General features: G+C 36.4%; 1 protein-coding gene and 1 non-coding gene across 2 annotated transcripts; both read right to left on the bottom strand.

The window, feature by feature from the left end:
* Positions 1-19,753: 19,753 nt before the first annotated feature.
* On the bottom strand, positions 19,754-19,884 carry LOC147912622 (small nucleolar RNA SNORA18). Its single transcript, XR_015549813.1, has one exon. It is a non-coding gene; the product is annotated as a small nucleolar RNA SNORA18 (small nucleolar RNA).
* Positions 19,885-21,055: 1,171 nt separating this feature from the next.
* On the bottom strand, positions 21,056-21,988 carry LOC101403898 (olfactory receptor 4C16-like). Its single transcript, XM_014797690.2, has one exon. The coding sequence runs from the start codon at positions 21,986-21,988 to the stop codon at positions 21,056-21,058; it is 933 nt and encodes a 310-aa protein (XP_014653176.2).
* Positions 21,989-22,784: the final 796 nt, after the last annotated feature.

The raw sequence follows: 22,784 nt of genomic DNA, 5'->3' as shown, positions 1-22,784 counted from the left end.
CATGTATACATGTTACTAAACTTGGTATTATTTTCTTCTGCTAACCTGTCTTGTTGATTATTTGGCCAGCCAGAAGAACCTTAAGGGAAAGGGCAGAGGGAGATTCTCCCTCTTCCCCCGACACACACAAGCAAAACTCTAATTGCGATGGTTCGCAATTAGAACCAAGTGGAGATATACCACGTTTATGAGTAGAGGGGATCAATATAGAAAAGATGTGAATTCTTCCCAAGTTAATCAGTTCAGACAATAATTAAAACGAAATTCTGACAAATTTTTCATGAAATTTGAAAATTTGATGCAAAAATACAGAAATAGTTAATATCTAGAGTAGTTAAGCTAACTTTGTAAAAGAAAGAGCGAAAAGGATTGACATACCTTTTAGAATTGGAGTATATTATAAAACTATGACAATTGAAGAGTTGTTCGTGAAGACAGATTGCTGGAATGAAGAGAGTCATAAATAAACACAGAAATATATTGGAATTTATCCTATATTTAAGTTGAAATTTCAAATTGATGTGAAATAATGAACTTTTCAGTAACTGATGTTAAGACTTTGCATCTCTCTTTGGAGGAAAAATAAAACCTCGTAAAGCGCAAAAAATTATATTCCAGATGATTGAAAGATACAAATGTATCAAACAAAACTAGGAAAAATATTTCAGAAGTAATTAGCATGGATTTATAGCATAGAGTAGGGAAAAATTTTTAAGCAAAGCACAAAAAGAAAATTCATAAAGAAAAAATATAATACATTTAAAATTTCTGTATGACAAAATTTCTTTTGAACAAAGTATTTTAGAAAGTAACAAATTGGGAGTAAGTATAAATGCTACAAATCAATAATGTAAAAATAAGTAACCCAATTTTCAAAAAGAGCAAAATATTTGACTAGGCAAAATAAAGAAAGGAAATGACTACTATCAAAAAACATATGTAAAAGTACTCAACCTCATTGGCAACAGATTAAAGAACAATGAGATACTATTCCCACTCATCAACTTCATAAAAATAAAATTAGAAAGCCTGTTCATATACCATTTTGGTAAATGACCCAGTGAAACTACTGCAGAAAGCATACAAACATATAATCACTGCAGGCATTCAAATTTGGAAAATGGAAATGATCTGAATTCCTGCTAATAGAATGGAAATAATGCGTGGTATGTTCTTGTAACGGAAAACTAGGCATAAATTTAAATGTTGGATCCATGTAGCATATCTACCATGATACACATCACTAAGATATATTTTTAAATGGAAAATATAATAAAGTGTACAAAGATAATCACAGTGTGATAACTTGTATGTTAAAAAAAAATCACACACATAGTTGCCAAGAAACCTCTGTGCTTACAAATTAACAGGAAAAGGTGTGGAAGGGAAGATTTACTTCTCAGAAATAAAAAGGGTGATAGTCAAAGGGGACTTTACTGTTATACAATATTTTGTTTTCTTTTTAATTTTTTTTTTTTTTTTGAGGAAGATCAGCCCTGAGCTAACATCCATGCCAATCCTCCTCTTTTTGCTGAGGAAGACCGGCCCTGAGCTAACATCTATTGCCAATCCTCCTCCCTTTCTTTTTCCCCCTTTTTATCCCCAAAGCCCCAATAGATAGTTGTATGTCATAGTTGCACATCCTTCTAGGTGCTGTATGTGGGACGCCGCGTCAGCATGGCCGGACAAGCGGTGTGTTGGTGCCCCCGGATCCGAATCCAGGAATCTGAATCCAGGCGGCCAGTAGCAGAGCACGTGCACTTAACTGTTCAGCCATGAGGCCGGCCCCCTTGATTTCTTTATCAAAGAGATTACATTCAGTATTATTTCTGTAATTAAAGTTATTTTAGAAACTCATTATTTTGTAAAATGGTTTAATAAAAATATAATACATAATGAATGAAATTAAAGAAAATAAAATATAAACCATAATCCTTTACTGGAATTTAATAAATCATATAACTTACCACATTATTTCCTCTGTTACTTTAGTAAATGTAGACATAGATGCTAGTCCCTAAGCATTAGATGCCATCAATTGTCTTAAAAAATGTAAACATAACTAGACACATGCATTTCTTACCCCCCTACTCCTCCGGGAGGAGATATTTGACATAAGGAATCAGAAAACACATCTATATCAGCATCTACGTTTATACCAATATCTGCGTGTTCTTTTACACCTATCTCTGGATTTGGTTTTTATAGCAGCATTAAAAATCTAGTTATACTTTCATAATCCTGACAGGATTTAAATAAACTCCAAGATGATCTGTTAAATCTAATAGCTGTTATTACTAAAAACTCAAGTTCATAATTTGCTCTTTTTCGTGGCTCATTTTGCTGAACTAATACTGGCTCTTATTATAATTTTAATGGAAGGAAACAATAAATTTGTAACAGAGGATGCTGAATAATCAGGGTCCGTTGCACGAAAGGATAACAGCCTCTGATATGTGTGGACTAGTAGAAATGCCACCACATCTAAAACTTCTGATTATCTGAAATCTTCATTTCTGCTACAAGTTCATTAAGAAAATCTACTGTGGACAGCATCCTAAAAGGGATAGTCAGGACACAATGTTCACCCTGTCTTACCACAACCTCTAAAAAGGAATAAAATGGGAAAAAAATACTCAACCCCTGATTTTCAGGGTCATCTTGGTTTCCATAGTCTCACAGAAAATGTTTCTTAGGAAACCAGACTGGCTAATATCCAATTTCTAAAATAAAATTGTCAATTGTGTCTTCAAAGGAGGCAGGTTATAATTGGTGGGTGAGAGTGCCTGAGTTAGAGTAAATGGGTTCCACTATACGGTGCACTCCTTAACCGATGAGTAATCACAGGAATGTTACATACTCTCTGAGCCTTGTCTTTTTTCATGTGTAAAACAGTGATAACAGTACCTACCACATAGGATTCTTCTGAGAATCAAAATAAAAGATCCATATACAACGTTTAGGTACGGATAGGTGCATCTAATACATTGCAAGAATTAACTAGATATTAACTCTATTATTATTAACTGTAAAAAGATTAATATTCTATAAATGTTTCACCGTTTATAAGCCAAGGGGAGCTCAGAAAACAAATTTTCTCCAGTGAGTTTAACAGGCCACTGAATATAGATTTCCACAGAAGTTATAAAGATTTTGGCAACTAACCACTGCCGAAAATCCCAGACTACTTCCAGGACATGGGGTAGGTAATAGGATTTCCCATTTCACAGATGGGAGAACTGAAATCAAGGTAAAAATTCATTTATGAAGACCTACCCTACAAAATACAATCTCTGTTTTGTAATTAGGAATAATTGAATCAAGCCCTTCAAGAAAATAATTATTTTATCCTTATATTCTACTTAGGTCATTTAGTAGTTCTCTGCAGTTTTGTTTTTCAATTTTAATAATACATGTCTGATCTACCTTTGTTAAAGAAATAGCCATTAATGATATAATTTGAACTTCTCCAAGTGTGGCCACTGAAATTTCCTTCTATACTATCCCTGTCCATTTCAAATATCAGGGATTTTTGCAAAGTGTTACAGACCTGTGACACAGTAAGGCAAGAATTGGATGTTCTGCTCCTGATCAGCCACTCCCTGATTATGTGATTTAGGAAAAAGTCCCTCAAATTCTCTAGGTATCTGTTTCCTCTTAAGAAAATGAGGAATTGTAGTTTTCATGGATTCTTCCAGCTGCAAAGGACTATATTTTTTTAATCAAATGATTTCTCAATTAACTTATCAAAATGGTCAGTTATCAATTCTATCATTTTCTTAATATCTTTATTCTGCAATTGCTTGTCTTATTCAATTAGTTGATTTCTTTCAAACTTTCATGGTGTTTTTTCATTGTTTTTCTATGTGAAGTAGAGTACAAAACATTCCACAATTTTTCTTAGCCTCCCGTCCCAGCATCTAACAGTCGCAAGTTTCAAACAGGATTTCAAGAGAGCGTTCCCATTGTCCGTTTTCTGTTAGAACAAACCTCCTAAAGTTGTTTTTTAAACTATTAAAACGTTAAATTCTGACATGAATTAGAAGCCTGGAAAGGTTATAAAAGAAATAGTTACCAAGCAGATATATTTTTATAATACATATTCATGGAAAAAATAATTTCCTTAAAAAATAAGCAAATAAGGATAGATGAGTCTATAGCTATTGAAATAGATGACTTTACATAGATTCAGGCGTGCAAAAAAAAAAAGAAATGCAAAAAGAAAATAAAAAACAATAAGAACTCACATACTTGGTATCAGCCAATTGCAAACAACATCTGAAGGGATATCCTTGTCTTCTTGAACTCATGACAACAAATGAAAAAAAAATCTATTCCAAATGAAAATGAGTAAATCTCTTAGAGGAAAAAAGCAATGAAAGAACTCTCACACTTTGTATCTAGCTTTTAAATTATATTTAAAATAAGTATATCTTAAAAGCTGGCTTTATGTATACTCAGAATGAGAGTGAGAATTATATTACAAAAATGTCAAATGCGTCTGGCCTGTCTCTCTTGTCTTTTTTCCCTTCGAGGCAACAGTGAGCAGCAAGGTCCAGTTCCCTAAATGCCCAGGATTTGGGGACTCACGGAAAAGCTGCACTGAGAGTCAGGAGGAGTATTTAAAGGCACTGGAGGGACCTGGGTGCCATCCCAATGGCAATCCCCATGGGGATTCTTGGACGAGGCTGGTAAAAATAAACTCTGGTGATGTTAAGTTGCTATTGCTTTGGCTTTTCAAGTGTGCCTTTTAAAACATATTATTTTAGATTGCTTCAAATACATGATGTTAAATATTAAGTGTAGGTGTTATGGTCGGTGACTTAAATTTTAAGCGTAGCCGTATTACTTTCTATTCGGGGGATAAACCCAGTGCAGTCATTACATTTATCAAGAGGCTTCCTCTGCTTCCACCACCAGGGCTAATCATTTATTAACATTAAAGGTATTCAGCTTTTTTCCAACATAATTAAGTTCAAACTTAAGTGTCCCCATTTCCACAAAGTTTATCCTCATTATATTGTCTTTCCTCCAACCTAATTCCACACCCCAAGTCATCCCATTACACTCCCAATCCCTAACTTTGCCAGACCATTTGATTCTCCCTTTATAGACAGTCTGAGGTTTTTCTGTTTTGTTTTTTGGGTATTTTGTGGGTGTCTTTTTAAATATTGGTGTTCTTCTCTTATCTTCTCAATAAACTATTAACTCCATGAAATCAGGCTCTGCTCTTTCCCGTCTTGTATCTAATAATTTAAATTCTAATGATGGCAAGAGTAATAGCAACAATTGAAAACAGTTGCTACAATGTGCTAGTAATTTTGGTAAGGATTGTAAAGATTGTTTTAATTTAATGGATATAATGATGCTATGATATGGTGCTATTAATATTTCCACAGAGGCACAAAGCGGTAATTTGACAAGGCTAAGCAGCTAGTAACTAGTATACTAAAATTTGACCTTGGCTAAGATGCTTTACTAACACTGCAATGACTTTCGATAGTACTATCACACTTTACACACAGTAAGCACTTAATAAATATTTCCGGATTTTCAATTTAAAATAAGATAAAATAATGTGCTGAATATTTCAAAATCATGTTTAAATTTTGAATTGTATACTTAGGATTCAAGTTTTACATTTTTCTCCAAATTATACAGTCCATTCATGGTAGAACTTCAATAGCAACAACAAAATAAATTACTAAGACAATTTTCATGTTTTGAAATTTTTATAGTTTCATATACTTTATAGTTTCATAAATTTTATAGTTTCATATAGTTTCATAGTTTCATATATTTTATGATGGCAAAGTAACATACAATTCAAAAGATTTATTTTTTTAAACTTTTCTTGAAATAATAATTGTTTTTCACTGCCTAAACAATTTAATTGTTATGTTTTTTATGTCAGAAACATTGCAAGGAGGAATGATTATTTTCAAATGTGTGTGTGCATACTTGTGTGTTTGTGTGTATGCATGTGTGTGTGCATGTGAATGGTAACAGGAAGATGGTTAAAAGATGCAACATAGCAGCAGTGTCAAGATCTAATTAGGTGAACATCTTAAGTATTCAAAAGAAGAAGAGGCAATTTTATGTGAGATGCATTTGCCAGATGTCCAGGATCATTTATTCATCACCACCTCAGACACTGAAGCCAGAGTGTCTGAGTTTCAGTTCCTCATGTGCCTGTAACCAGCTATGTGACTTTGGGCAAGATACTTGTCTTACTGGAATTCGGATTCTTCATCTATAAATGCAATTAAAATATGGATGTTATCACACATAAGTAATATGCATTCTCCGTTATTATTATAATTAGTATTGTTGCTAGTAGTAGTAGATTAATATTATTATTAGAAACTCTCTGATGCAATTTCCAAGGAAGTTAGTGTAGGAAATTTGGAAATATTTAAAAGACAAAGCATTCAGAGCACAGTCTTCAGACTGAAGTAAATGATATATAAGGGCAAAATAAAGCAATAGCTCATCATGCAAAACTATGTGAAACTGAAATTTCAGTTCCCACTTTAGGCCCTCCTCCACGGGATTTACATATTCATGCATGTAGACAATTTGTTATAACTGAATGGATTGTGGAAGATATTTGATGAAGATTATGTATTTAGTTGGATTCAATGATTGTTTAAATTGATGTAAAATGTCACTTATACTTCCTCCAAGACTCTCCCCCTTGCCTAAGAGAATATCATATTTTCCCATGGATAATATTTTGGTAGGCGAGGCAAAGATGGTATATTTAATAGGAAGCGTAGAACTATCCTCATTTTAGAAAAGTTGAGTTAGACATTCTCTGATTCTTGTGTTAAAGCTACAATTTTTCAAAACTCCTTTATTGCATGGTAGACGTAATTTCAAAATGCCCCTCAAGATATATTGCCCTAGCCCCTAGGACTGTAAATATGGTAATATATTACAGCCATATTAAATTACATGTCAAAAAGTATTTCAAAAATGTGATTAAGGTTACTAATCAGTTGACTTTGAGTTATATGTTTGGACCCTATCTAATCTCATAAGCTCTTTAAAAACAAAGAATTTTTCCTGGCTGGTAACAGAAGAGTAAGTTTGAGAGATTCAAAGTACAAGAAGAATTAAGTTCACCATTGCTGGATTGAAGACAAGGACCTCCAGAGCTGAGAATGACCGCCAGCTGACAGCCAGCAGGGAGATTGGGGCCTCAGTCCTGCAATCACAAGGAACTGAATTCTGTCAACAGCCTGAATGAGCCTGGAAGCAGTTCTCAGAATTTCCAGATAAGAGCCCAGCCCAGTAGATCTTGGTTTTGGCCTCATCAGTGACAGAAACAAGCTCACTCAAACTCCTGACAAGAAGCACTGTGATAGTAAATGGGTGTTTTCTTAGCTATTAATTTTGAGATAATTTGTTATGCAGCAATAGGAATCTAAAACAATCACAATAACTATTTAGCTTTTAGATGTTTAGTTTAGTTTTAGAAGCTTACTTTATTATCTAAGTTTAGTTTAGTTTAACCTTACTTTTAGATTTATTATCACTATACCTAAACTTAGCAAAGCTATGAATTTTCAAAACTCTTTTATCACTGTGGTAGACATGGTTCCAAAATGCCCCTCGAGATCTCCTGCCCTAACCCCTGGGACTGTAAATATGGTAATATATTTTACCTACCTTAAATTACTTGTCAAAAGGGATTTCAAAATGTGATTAAAAGGTTAAATCAAGTGTTAAAAGTTGTAGAAAAGTTAAAAGTGATAGAAACTCTGTTATGATTTTCTTTAAAACAGCTGAGGGATTTTAGAAGAAAACAGATTGTTTTCCCATGTAGTCTAGGCACACACAGACACATACGCGAAAATAACTCAAGTGTATCAAATACAATGTACTGGTAAATATATGATAACATGTCAACATTGGGCCTCAACTAAGCTCCTTATATATGTAAAAGACACAGTTGGATGGTCCCAAGGGTATAAAAACAATTAAAACAGCAAGCCAAGTAATTTAACAAAAAAAATGATTTATATTTATCAATAAGTTAAAATGTTATGTGACAAGAAATTGTCAGAATGGCAAGTAAATGAAAGATTTGAAGATGTACAAAGGTAGATCAGAGACTGTCAGAATGTTAGATGGCCAAGACAGTTCTGTAGATAAACTAATGTGGGAAGATTACACAGCAAAATCTACTTGTTTTGTGTGCATTTCTCTACCACTCTTTTCTATCATTGGTAACTTGAATACTATTTTTCCCTCTTCTATCTCACTCAAAAGAAAAGAAAGATTTTAAAGAAATCCACCTGAGTATAAGAGTATGTTTACCTGATGCCTGTTTGTGGTCAGCTTTTCCTTGCCTTGAGACAAAATGGACTGGATGAACGGGAAAGGGAGATGGAGGGCTTAATGGATAATGAAGAACTAACATGAAAATAGTGGATGGGATAAAGAAGAGCATTGATGTGGGAGCTAGTAATAAGGGAATTCTTGGACACTAAGACTAAAGAATAGCCCAGAATAAAACTGAGGAGACAAGGGATCCCTTTTTGTGAAGCCTAGCCCTCCTACATTAACCCATCACATTTGAAATATGTCAGTTTAACAGTCCTAAAAATGTGCAACCTGTCCAAAAGGAGGGGTTGGAACTGGTCACTGGTGTGGAGTCTGATCACTTCCTCACCAAAGTGGAACTGAGAAAAACCACTTGGGAACACAGTGGGAAGTACATTGTCGTTATTGCTCAGAGGAGAATTCTGCCTAAACCAACTCAAAAAAGGCATACAAAAAAATAAGCATAAGTGTTCCAGGAGCCACGCTCTGTCAGCCCTCCACGATGCTACCCTGGAGGACGTGGTCTTCTCAAGTGAAATTGTGGGAAGGGAATTCACATGACACTGGATGGCAGCTGGATCATGAAAGTTCATTTGGCTAAAGCAAAGCAGAACAATGTGGAGCACAAGGTTGAAATTTTTCTGGTATCTATAAGAAGCTCATGGGCAAGAATGTTAATTTTGAATTCCAAGTTTCAGTTTTAAACAAAAATGACTAAATAAAATATCATTCACAATAAAAAAAATACATGCACAGAGCAAATTTGGGCATACCACCCTTCTTAAACTAGCAATTAACACCTTGTAGATAGACATCCCCTGGTCGTCCAGAGAAGAGTGTGTTTTGGAAGAGGAGGAATAATGTAACTTGAAATAAATAAATTGAAGCCTTAGATTTATCTAGGAAGGCTATCAAAGAATATTGGTCACAGTACAACAGCATCCATTTTGGGGGAAAATAAATAAGTTTAAAGAAGAGTGGAAATTTCAAAATCATTTTCTCAAATCCAAGGAATATTCAGTTTCTGAGATGTTTCAACTCAGTAAAAAATAATTATTAAGAATTTGAGGAAGGTGGTCCAAGGGTACAAATTTCCAGTATAAGATAAATAAGCACTAGGGATGTAATGTACAAGATGATGACTATAGTTAACACTGCTGTATGATGTACAGGAAAGATGTTAAGAGAGTAAATCCTAAGAGTTCCTGTCACAAGGAGAATTTTTTTCTTTTTTTTTTATTGTATCTATATGAGAGGATGGATGTCAACTAATCCTATTGTGGTAATCATTTCACAATATATGCAAATCAAACAGGCATGTTGTACACTTTAAACTTATGCAGCAATGTATGTCAATTATTTACCAATAAAACTACAAAAAAGCATTTAAAATAAAGGATATTAAAACAATAGAAAATGAATCGTGCTTAGAAAACAACTCAATGGAATGGCTATTATCAAAAAGAAAAAGACAACAAGTGTTGGTGAGGCTGTGGAGGAGAGGGAACCCTTGTGCACTATTGATGGGAATGTAAATTTGCATAGCCATTATGGAAAATGGTATATAGCTTCCTCAAAGAATTAAAAATAGAACTACCATATGATCCAGCAATTCCACTTCTGGGTATGTATCCAAAGGAAATGAAAACACTATCTCGAAGAGGTATCTGCACACCCATGTTCATTGTGACATTATTTACAATAGTCAAGACATAGAAATAACGTGTCTATTAATGGATTAATGGATAAAAAAATGTGAGATATATATCTCTATCTAGCTATCTATTTATATCCATCCATCTCTCTATGCATCTATCTATCTATCTATAATGGAATATTATTTCAGCCATAAAACCAAAGGAAATTCTGCCTTTTGCTACAGCACTGATGGACCTTGAAGACATCATGCTAAATGAAATGTCAGACAAAGAAAGATAAATGTTATGTTCTCACTTATATGCAAATCAAAAAAGGCCAAACTCATAGAAATAGAGAGTAGAATGGCGGTTTCCGGGGGCTGGGGGTTGGGGGAAATGGAGAGATGTTGGTCAAAGGGTAAAAACTTTCCCAGTTATGGGATGAATAAGTTCTGGAGATCTAATGTACAGCATGGTGACTGTAGTTAACAATGCTGTATTATATACTTGAAAGTTGTTAAGAGAATAGATCTTAAATGTTGTCACCACACACACACACACAAAAAGGTAATTATGTGAGGGGATGGAGGTGTTAATTCAATTTATCGTGGTACTCATTTTGCAATATATATGTATATCAAATCATCACCTTGTGTGTATTAAACTTACATATGTTGTATGTCAATAATATCTCGATAAACCTGGAAAAAAAAAAAAAGAAAACCAATCAAATTTACCTAAAATGTCTAAGTAAATTTTTGATAACTATTATAATGTTTTCATCATTTTTCTCAGCAAGCTTGGCTAACAGTCCATGCTAAACAAACATGAAAGACTGCCATATTTTGAATCCCATTGCCCTTTTATCTCCTTCTTCTAAATCGTAGCAGACGGCACCAGGGATGACACCTGATGTAAGGCAGTTACTCCACAAGTTGGCCAGTGACCTGAGTTTAGTATACCTGGTTCCGCTACCCAAGCAAACTTATTCAGATTTCCTCTCTGGAATTCTGAATAGGGAACCCGGCAGGCTCGAGGGAGGAGGGAGAATATCATAAGACATGTGAAGAGGAATCTGTATCTTGATGACCTAGAGCCATGTGAAAGCAGACATTTTGGGTAACCAGAGAAAACAAAGACCATAGGGAGCAAAAAAAAGGAAATTAATAGAAAAAAGGTGAATCATGTCTAAGCTCAGAGAATACCAGATATTACAGGAATCTGGTCTGCCAGAATCCTGAGCTTCTGATGACTTTCTGGTTTATCCTAAAGTCATGAAAGTCCTTATTATTAACCTGATATTACAAAAAACGTTATACATTCTCTGTTTTTAATAACTAAATAAGCCTGAATGACCTCCAGTGCCTGAGTCATTATCTCTAAAATACAAATTGTAATTTATGATGATATGCAAGACATAAAACAGTTAAATTCTTCCCACCATTCTTTAATGACAAGGAGCGTATAGAAGATGAACATCCACTAAAAAATCTGTAGAGAACTGCGTAATACGTGGTAGGCAGAGATACAATGTCTAGTTGCTTGGCATGAAGGGTGAAGTAAGGACTCTTAGGATTACATAGGTATTAACAGATTAATAACTAGTTATTAATAGATGACCACTAACCTTTGCAAGATATAGGAAGATGAGTCTGGTCAACTACAGAGCCTTAATTTTGCAAGTTTAGGATAAGAGCTAAATTATTAAGGAAAATAGAGAAGCAACTGTACCCAATGTGTAGACTAGCAATCCAATTGTCTCCTTGCTTTCATTTAAAGACAGGTTTCTACTGATCTATCTTCCCATTCACTAACCTTGCCACCCTACTTGAAAGCAGAAAGTCTCCATTTATGTTTAATCTGAGGAAATGAATTTATTTCGAATCTCCAAATGTGTAGGCAAGGATCGCATATTTGGGGGCTTAATTTGTGGGTTATTAGTCAGTATGATATAGATCTTATATTTTCTCCTGATAAAAAAACTCTCTACCTCCTTACTTGGGCTCTGTGTATAGCAGCGGGAATTGGTGAGGTCATGATGTGTGCTGGCTGCTGACATCCTGTGAGCAGTGGGAGGAAAGAGCCTCGTGGTTCACTAGGTAGATTTTCATTTAATCCCAGTATACGCTGATGCACATTCCATCACTGCCCTCCACAGTGATACCAGAAATGCTTTAGCTCAATTTGTTAAAAGAATAAATCTTCAATCTTTAGTGGGATAGTGTAAAGATGATGTCACCTGGCTAAGGAGAAAATGACCTGGGGAAATAAACTAATCCTCATGTAATCCAATGTATGTTTCACCCCTACATTCTGTGGAACCTGATGCTCTAAGCTTTCAGCATCTCAGGAGTTTTGCAGATGAACTAGCTTGCTATTTTTCTCTATCCTACCCTATTTATCTCTATTCTCACTCTGCTAAGTTAGCTACCTCACACTCTTCTCCATGTTCTGAAAAATGTGTGAAAATCTTTCACCAATTGGTATCTCCTGTATGGTTCCTTTTGTCTTTATGGATTAATACATAGTTTTCTGTTTTACTCTTATTTTAGTGAGAATTTATAACGGAGAGGAAATACTTTTTCATGGATAATTCACCATGTTTAACACAAATTTCAATGTTTTAAATATACATTTATAGGTTTTCTTTTATTTATTTATTTATTTATTGTGTGTGAGGAAGATTAACCCTGAGCTAAAGTCCGTTGCCAATCCTCCTCTTTTTGCCTAGGAAGATTGGCCCTGGGCTAACATCTTTGCCCATCTTCCTCTACTTTGTATAGGACACCGCCACAACATGGCTTAACAAGCAGTGCTTCAGTCCATTCTGGGATCCGAAACCTGAGAACCCCGGGGCCACGGAAGCGGAAGCGGAAGCGGAGCACACAAACTTAACCCCTACACCACCAGGCCGGCCCCTATAGGTTTTCTTTTTTATAATATTATGGAATAAAAATTTTTTAAAAGGTACATAATGTCACCATCTGGATGACCTATTTACATTAAAATATAAAGGAACACATGTATGAGTTTTGAAAATTTAAACATTTCAGAGATGTACAAGAATAACATCAAATCTTCTCTTTCCCATCCCCTCCTGAAAAGATAGTTCCTATAAATGGCTTCTTATGATTCCTTCCATTAAAAAATAATTGTACACCTATATCCACATATACTTTCTATTTTATATTGTGTTTCTATTCACAGAAAGGGATAATAGTATAAGCATTGTTACATAACGTGCTCCTTTACAGAATAAAGCACCATGACTATCTTTCCATAGGAGCACTTACAAACAAACCTCCATGGTCTTGTCGGATTGGATTTGGGTGTTCTTACCACAGCAGATGCAATGGAGTCCAGGCCAGACAATAGTGCTCTCCCAGGGAAGGTTACAGCAGCTGGCAGTGTGAGATGAGATGAATGTGGTGGCATCCAGTGTTTGCAATTGAGCATGTGGCCAAAAGTTTGGGAAGTAGTAACTCAGAATCCCCGTGAGGATGGTGGCTGGTCATATTTTCTTAACTAGACCTAAAGAAGGATACAGAACTAAGATATATTTCTTACTGTTGCAGCGGTTCCCAGAACCATAACCAACATTGAACATCTCTCTCCTTCACCACCCATTCTAGATTCTTCTCACCCTTGGCCAGCACTTCATTTGGTTGGGTTGTTTGGGGAGTGACTGAAAACGTTATCTCCAAGAGTTCTGTTCCTTAGTTCCCTTGTTCTTATTGGGCTGTAGTTGTTGCAATTGCCCAGTTACAGTATTATTGGGTATGCAAGTGCTAAAACACACTCACGGAGTTATCTATGTTCTGGATAGTCATCCATGTCCTACATCTGCCATAGCAACCCTAGATATTCACAATAATCAGGATCAAGCACCCCATCCAGAACAGTAACTCTTCTTTGCCTGCTGGTTCACTGGTATAAGGAGCACAGAATGGTGGTACCGGTTCAACAGGACCCTTACTGTGTCCCTAGGAGATATGTTTTCCTCTACAGACGCTAGGACCTGTATTCTGGTGAAACTGAAGTCTCTAAAGTGGATTCCTGGGAGGGGGTTAATAGTGAAGAACATTTTACTTTTACTTCTCATGTCTAAGAATGATGTATACTGTTCATTGCAGCCTTATTCACGATAGCCAAGACTTGGAAGCAACCTAAGTGCCCATCAAGGGACGAATGGATAAAAAAGCTGTGGTATATATACACAATGGAATACTACTCAGCCATAAGAAACGATGAAATCCAGCCATTTGTGACAACATGGATGGACATTGAGGGCATGATGCAAAGTGAAATAAGTCAGAGGGAGAAGGTCAAATACCGTATGATTTCCTTCATTAAGTAGTAGATAATAACAACAATAAACAAACACTTAGGGACAGAGATTGGATTGGTGGTTACCAGAGGGGAAGGGGGGAGGGAGGAAGGTGAAAGGGATAATTGGGTACATGTGTGTGGTGATGGGTTGTAATTAGTATTTTGGTGGTGAACATGATGTAATCTATGCAGAAATAGAAGTACAATGATGTACACCTGAAATTTTTACAATGTTATAAACCAATGTTACTGCAATAAACAACAAAAAAAAAAAAAAAAAAAAGAATGATGTATACTAGGCAAATAGGGACCCCACATGATATATTGGACATTGGTTCAGTGTTCAATGCATATACTGAATCCTGAGGACAGAATCCCAACTTCTTACAGCGTTGACTTCCAGCTAGTTCTTTAATTGAACTCTAATAGGCCTTTTCTCTCTTCTATCAGGCTGGCTGCTTATCGGTGATGGGCTACAGGTTAAAATCCGTGAATGCAGAGATCATGAGAACATAGTCACATCTCTTTTCCCACAAATAGGTGCCATACCCTCGGCAATGTTTATGGGATATTATGTTAATTCATCAGTCTGAGAGCCCTCAAATGTTTAGGTAGGTAAAGTCACTTTGGAGATGGAAGGAAAATCTATATCTGAAGTATTTATCTCAGAATAGCAGATGTAGGAGAAGGTAGCAGAAGCAATACTCAGAACTAGCAGAAGGTAAGTCAGCTTTTATGATAAGGAGCCCATATCAATGAGCCCAGGTATTGCCTACACCCCTGCAACTATAGGCACTGTATTCATGTGCCTGTTGTGCCATCACTGGGATATCCTTAGACTGGCTTATATCAGAGTACGGTTCATCCTGGTCATCTGGATATTTAAAGTCTACTCGCTTGTAGATGCTTTCTAGTTGGTGGTGCCCACTTGAATAGGTCTATTCACATAACTCTTTCCAAAGTCATCTTGTCTAGTCTTTTACCTTCCAGATCCTTGATCAGCAACCAAAACATTTGCCACTTCTCCTGAGACAACCTATATCTATAATACAAGACACCTCTCCCTCTATACAAACAGGAAAACAAGTGTATTATTCAGGGCTTTGACCACTGGCAAAAAATTCCTACACTACTTACTTTCAAGGCCACCATTGAAGAGGGTTTAATGGATGTAGTCCTTTTCAGGTTAGTACCAATGCATTGTGGTGACTTGTCTGTAAACGAGACCATGTGTCAGTTGACCATAGATACTCCCTATGAGGCCACATGTGTGAGTTGAGAGAGAGGCATTGATTTGACAGAGGTGAGTGATATGAGAGTCATAATCATCGTTTTGCCATCCATCCATTTGCCTTCTGAACTTCCAGGCCAAGTTTTGACCAGCTCATGCTGGTACAATCTACAGAACTTCAGAATTGTTGAATACTATAATATCCAATAAATAAAAGGTAGACCAGGGTGAAAATCTCTTTGAATCTCTGATAAGTCACTCAGTACCTTTTATACTTGCTGTGTACAATTGAACTGAGTCATCTCAGAGTCTGTGATTGGAGTCCTGCCATCATTCACCATAATACAACCATGTGCTGCATAAGGATGTTTCAGTCAACAACGAACCCTGTATACAATGGTGGCCCCATAAGATTAGTACCATATAGCCCAAATGCGCAGTAGGCTACACCATCTAGGTTTGTGTAAGCACACTCTGATATTCGCACAATGCCAAAATCACCTAACAATGCATTTCTCAGAACATATCCCCATCGTTAAGTGATGCATGATTGTACATTTGATTTTTTGAATGATTGGACAGATTAATAAAGGAGAGAGATGACAGAGACTATTGTCCCTGCATTATTCACTTCTCTGATAGTGGCATTATTCTCTGCAATATCTTCCAAGATTGATTATTGCTTCTGATTTACTGTCTTTTGGGGGATCAAGGAATGCTTCAGGAGCTTCCATTTGGTCTTTCCTATCATATGGGCACTATTCCAAAGGATAACAACCAATAATAATTGTGCCAGCTTCAAGTACATTAAAAGACTGGGAAACAACCTGGGTTAAACTGAAACTAAACTGAGTGGAGTCTAATACCCCATTAGCCAGACTTTCAGATGTACTTGGGCCACATCTCTGTCGCTTGGCCTCCATAATCTCTTACTTACACAAGAGAGAACCATAATAGTATTTTGGGTACCTAGGTATTATTGTTAGCTCTGAACTCATACCTAATAATACTTGAAAAGTCTTGGCAACCCCCTCTCTCTATTACACAAGCTACACTGGCACTACAGGTCCCTTGGGAGGAGGATCAAAGAGATATTCATATATTTTCAGTGCAGGGGTCCTTCCTCAAAGAGATTCAACATACCATTCAATCATTGGGTTCTGAAAATTCATTTAGTTCTGGCCCTGGGTCAGGGACCACAAATTTCCACTGTGGTGACTGACATTACTGTTCTCAGCTCCTCTTATTGCTGTTATTAAAGTCCTGCAATATCTTAATTGCGTGTTTATCCATTTAGTTGGCTTTCTATCCATCTTGTCCCTAGAAACACTGTTGTGTATTTGCCATTGTCATAGAGCCCTACAAGAAAATGCACCTGATTACACTTTAGTTTTGCTGTCTCGATAATTGTATCCACTTTCCCTCTAGCAGTTATTGACTGCTGCTACCTGTTATTCTAGAATCCCACCATTCCTAATAATACCAGGGAACAAAGTTCTAGGGGAGAATCTTTATCTATTAATCCCATGAATCTTCTCAAAAATGTGTGTGCTCTCTGTACCAGTACATTTTTATTGTATTAGTGAAGGGAGCATTTTCTGGGCCCTTCCAGAAAACAGTCAGTTTGTGGATTCTCTGGCCTTAGATTCTAGCATTCTCACAAATCTGAGCCTTCTAATCTCTTCCTCAATACTATGCCAAGAAGCTTCCTTCATCTTCATTTAATTTACTGAGGTGTACTGTGTTAGGCAGAATAACGGTCCCTAAAGACGCCTACAATCTAATCCCTGGAATTTAGAATAATATTAGTTTACATGGCAAATAAGATTAAGATTACAGATGGAATTAAAGTTCTTAATCAGTTGACCTTAAAATTGAGAGATTATCCTGGATTATCCAGGTGGGCCCAATGAATCATAAGGGTTCTTAAAAGTAGAAGAGGAGGGAGGAAAAGAAAATCAGAGGGAGATATGACAATGAAAGAATAGTCAAATAGATGTAACATTGATTGCATTGAAGACGGAGTTGAGAGGCCACAAGCCAAGGGAGGTGGACAGCCTCTAGAAGGTGGAAAAGCCAAGGAAATGGTGTCTCCCCTAGGGCCTCCAGAAAGGAACACAGCCCTGTTGACACCTTAATTTTAACCCAGTGAGACCTGTGTTCAATTTCTAACCTACGGAACTGTAAGAAAATAAATCTCTGTTGTTTTAAACCACTAGGTGATTGTTAATTTATTACAGCAACAGCAGAACACCAATGCAGCTACCATCCTGTTTATGATTTAAAGATCCAGATCCAGATGTTCTGGTCAGAACATCAGTATTAGTTTCTTGGCACTACTATAAGAAAGTACCACAAACTGGGTGGCTTAAACAACAGAAATTTATCTTAGAGTTCTGGAGGCTAAAAGTCTGAAATAAAAGAGTTGGAAGGGTTAGGTCCTTTTGAGAGCTATGAAGAGAATCTGTTTCATGCCTCTCTCCTAGCCTCTGGTGGTTTACTGAAAATCTTTGGCATTCTTTAATTTGGAGATGGATCACTCCAATCTCTGCCTTTATTTTCACATGGCTTTCTCCCTGTGTGTGTGTCTGTATGAGTCCAATTTCCCCTTTTTGTAAGGACACCAGTCATGTTGGATTAGACCTCACCATAAAGATGTCATTTTAACTTGATTACCTCTGTAAAGACCTGATTTGTGTTGGTCTCATGCTATCATGGTGATGCTATCAGCTAAGAATGCCTGGGGGCTCTCAACTGAGTCATACTGCTTGTAGAGAGCCCTCACAGACACTTCCTCCACTGGAGCCAATGTTGTTGCTGGACAGATCCTGTTGTTCTTATTATGATTACAAGACACACCTCAGCAAAGATCATCAGGGGACTTTGGAAAAAAGGTTTATTACTCATAGGTCATGGAGGGTACATGGCACAGCCAGGACCACACAGTGAGGTCACAGGTAAAGAGAGAGAGAGAGCTCATGGACCTGGAGTTCTAACTTTATTGGCGTCAAGAGTAGGGTGCTTGTGGTTTTTCCAGTTCACTCTTTATTGATGAATTTAAAACATTAAGAGAGGGGTTAAAGCACAGGAACAGAAACGTAGGGTCATTCAAATGGTCAGCTATAGGTCACCAGGGCTTTCTAAAAGGGAAACTGCATGGACAGGGCAGTCTGGCTCTTTATCTAGTTGTGTAGCTGGCAATGAGTTTATTTGAGAGGGACGTCTTTGAAATGGATGCTTAGACAATCTAAAGCTTAATGTCATGCACTCACATTGCAATCAAAAAAGCCGATTATCATGCACTTACACTACAAGATCCTATCTCTAAATAAGGTCACATTCTGAGGTACTAGGGATTAGGACTCCAACATATTCTTTTCTTGGGGGACACAATTCTACCCCTAACAATATCAAATTTCAAGTCAAGGGTGAGTGCTTCATGTCAAAATATTCTTCAGTCTCTAGACTTATATATATTTTAAGTGTAAAGTTTTTTTTTATGTGTAACATTAGGTGAAATTATTTAAAGTCAATAAATTTTATTTAAGGAATTTCACATTTTGGGATTCCTTCCACTGCCCATGAAGGTGTCCTAGTTCCACCAAAGTTTGAGTCAAGATTTATGTACAAGATAGCCCTTTTAAAAATAACTTACGCTTTTTTTTAATTGAAATATATTTGACATATAACACTGTGTAAATTCAAGGTGTACACTATGTTAATTTCATACATTTATATTTTTTAATATGATCGCCATTAAAAAAAATAAGAACTTGCAAACCACATTGAGAACAGTGTAATGTCAGTGAATGGAAATTATACCCATTCCGCAATGCATATAGAGAAGTGTTTAAGAACACTTGTAATGAAGATGTTTCTAAGAATGCTAAAAAACACAAAAATTGAATTAATTAATTAATTCACAGAACCTATGTTTAATCCACAGTTGTCATCTCAGTCAGCCCACCATTCTTTTAGTTGGGCTTATTTTATCTCCTCTTGAATATGAACACACTGATGATATACTTCAAAATTTTCCAGCTAGAAACTTTGGGATCTAATTTCTTCAAGCAATTTACTTTAGGGCCTTCTAAACATGAATTAAGTTCAAATCATATTCACTCCTAAGCTATCACACCCAAGAATAGTATAGATTTTTAAGATATTTCCAATAACTAAGAGTAAAAAAAGAGAATGACTATTGAGTCTTTCATATTTTTAGCAACTCTGTCTTGTAGTTCTTTCCCACAGATCTGACAGATAGTTATATGAATAAAGCAAATCACATAGTTACTTGCTGAGGCATTTCCAATGATGTGAGTCCACAGAAAAAGCCCCATTGGGATAGACCTCAACCCCAGATTTATATTCTGCCATTCTGTGTTAACACCTCCCATAATGAAGTGCTCCCCTGGTTCACCCATGTACACAGTAGTCAAGTCCTTCAATTTTCTCGTGCATATCATTTCCTCCTAGAGCAAGAGTATACTTTCTTGCTTGAACTTTCCTGTGACTTTCCCCTGGTTAGCTGTTTGAAGGCAATAAGGGGTGTAGGAGGAGGTTCTTGAGGAGAACAAATATCATTGCATGACAACTTCTTCAAATGAAGTAATAGCATGGGGTCTAGGCTAGGGAAGACTGTTCTTTCCTCTCTTTCAAGAGAGAGGAAACTACTTATGACAACCAGGAGGATGTAAGATCGTTTGTGAGTTCATGGTTCTCATCCTTCCCACACAAATGTGTCTATTTACATCTCAGAGTCCCACTCTTTCCTGCTCAGAACATTGACTTCAATAAAATATCCTGGTGAGGTTGTAGACTCAGTCATCTTTGCTGTTCTATTATGTTTATTGTAAAATCCTGGACCAAAATTGGATCATAATCTCTGTCTGCAAGAGATGTGGTGATAGTAGCCATGGGAGCTCTATGTTAAAAGCAGGCCCAGAAGACATTTTAGGCAGAGTGTATCCGGGGCAGCACCTAGACTGGATCTGACTAGATTATATATATATCATCCCTTAAAACATGAAGATTCTACAATTGCTTGAATCTAGTACTTTCTGCTAAGTCAGGAAGAACAACCAAGTTGAAGGTTTATGATCAAACATTATAAGAGCACAGTGTCTAATAAATGAATTTTTTGGTAGGAAAACCTGCCAGGCTGTGAATACAAGAATATAGATGTGTAACTATAAGTAGAGAACATCAGAAGTCAATAAGAAGGAGAGAAAGGCAAACATTAGATTAAAACCAGTCATGATACTAGGCAGGGAAGAGAGGCAGAGACACAGCGGTGATCAACATCTAAGGTAACATGGCTTACATGGCTGTTTGTATGTTGTGCTGTATCTTCTACATAAAATTGACCCAACACTAACTGGTGTATGTGTTCACATTCCCTATATTCCCAAAACAACTAAACTATATGTCCCAAGTTAGGATTATATTAACTCCACAATAAGAAGATAATATTCTCTATGGACTTTTAGATCAAGTTAAATGATGAAGAAGAATTTGAAACTTCCATTCATCTTTTGTCATCTGAGATCAACTTCTTGCTCCATAACATCCTCATGGCAATTTTCACTTCTTCATTCCTCAGTGTATAAATCAGAGGGTTGAGCAAAGGTGTTCCAAGTGTATAAAACACAGCTATCATCTTATCCATGGAAAAGGTGGTTGCAGGGCGTGTGTATATAAATATACATGGACCAAAGAACAAGATGACCACGATGATGTGGGAAACGCAGGTGGAGAGGGCTTTTCTCCTCCCTTCAGCACTGTGGTTTCTCAGAGAATGCAAGATGATAACATAGGAGAACATCACCATGACAAAACTCACTGTACAGATGGCCCCACTATTGGACACCAAGAGTAGATTGACCACATAGGTGTCTGTACAGGCAAGTTTCAGCAAAGGCTGCAAGTCACAGAAAAAGTGATCAATCACATTGGGACCACAGAAAGGTAAACTCAAGGCCAGAAAAATCTGAGCTAAAGAATGCACACAAGACCCCACCCAGGCCACAGCCACCAACGCACCACAGACCTGTTGATTCATGATGGTCATGTAGTGCAGGGGCTTACAGATGGCCACATAGCGGTCAACAGCCATGAGGATTAGGATGAAGATCTCCAGACAGCCAAATAAATGAAATGAAAAGACTTGAATTATGCACTCACTGAAAGAGATAGTGGCACTCTTCAAAAGGGCATCCACAATCATTCTAGGGGCTGTGGAAGTAGAGTAGCAGGTATCAGATAAGGATAAGTGGAAAAGGAAGAAGTACATTGGACTTCCAAGTGCCCGGCTGGTCTCAATGGTAGTAATAATCAGAAAGTTACCCAGCAATGTGCCCAAATAGAAAAGCAAGAAAGTGACAAACACTATTTTCTTCCTAACAGGATCCTGGGTCAACCCAAGCACAATGAACTCAGTCACATTGTTATTCAGCTGCATGTTCATGGATGAGGTGTAGGGGTGAGTGTGAAATGAGTTATCTGCAAAACATAAAGGAATTAATTAATGGTGTGATATGTGATGTTATGGAACATTTTAAGAAAAATAAATATTCTTCATCATGGACATTTTAGCTATGGTTTCCTAATAAGTCATCTCAAACCTTTGTTCCACAATTTGTAATCACTACTTCATAGGGTAATTATGTATCTCAAATAAGCTTGTGAATGTTACACTTTCTGATGGCACTCTTCAAATATAGCCCTTTTTGGCTTCTACATGATTCTGAGTAATTTTGCTAATTCAATTAATATAAAGTTAACAGCTATGGCTTCATTTTATTATTAACTTATATTTCCATATTCAGTGAATCTTGGAGCCCATTTTTGGATGGTGTCATTTGGCATTTTGGAACTATTTGTCTGCTTTTGGAAGTTCATGATATAATTGTAAAATCACACTCTACTCTTACCCCATAAAGAATGTCTTCTTTATATATATATTACCCACCATATATTTGTTATATATACTTACTATAAATGTATATATTATAAATATTTAATATGCTCCACTTCACTACATACTCACTGGCAGATATCATAGCTTGAAAAGAGAAACAGGAAACACAGCCTCTAAATAATACGCTGTTATCTTGAAGCACCCTTGTGATATTTAGTATTTGACATATATTAATGTAGAGAAGTGAATGTTCTTTGATAGTTGGTAATATCTCAAATATTCCCATTTCCATTTTCCTTTTTCCCATTTCTTAACAACGTCTGTCAGTGGACCCAAA

This window comes from Ceratotherium simum, chromosome 34 (assembly GCF_057802395.1).
Source record: "Ceratotherium simum simum isolate JZ-2026a chromosome 34, ASM5780239v1, whole genome shotgun sequence".
NCBI lineage: Eukaryota > Metazoa > Chordata > Mammalia > Perissodactyla > Rhinocerotidae > Ceratotherium > Ceratotherium simum.
This window is presented reverse-complemented; position numbering and strand designations above follow the sequence as displayed.

What these genes read in the sequence shown, in the direction of transcription:
- LOC101403898 (XM_014797690.2), bottom strand. Translation starts at nt 21,988, where the DNA reads ATGCAGCTGAATAACAATGTGACTGAGTTCATTGTGCTTGGGTTGACC.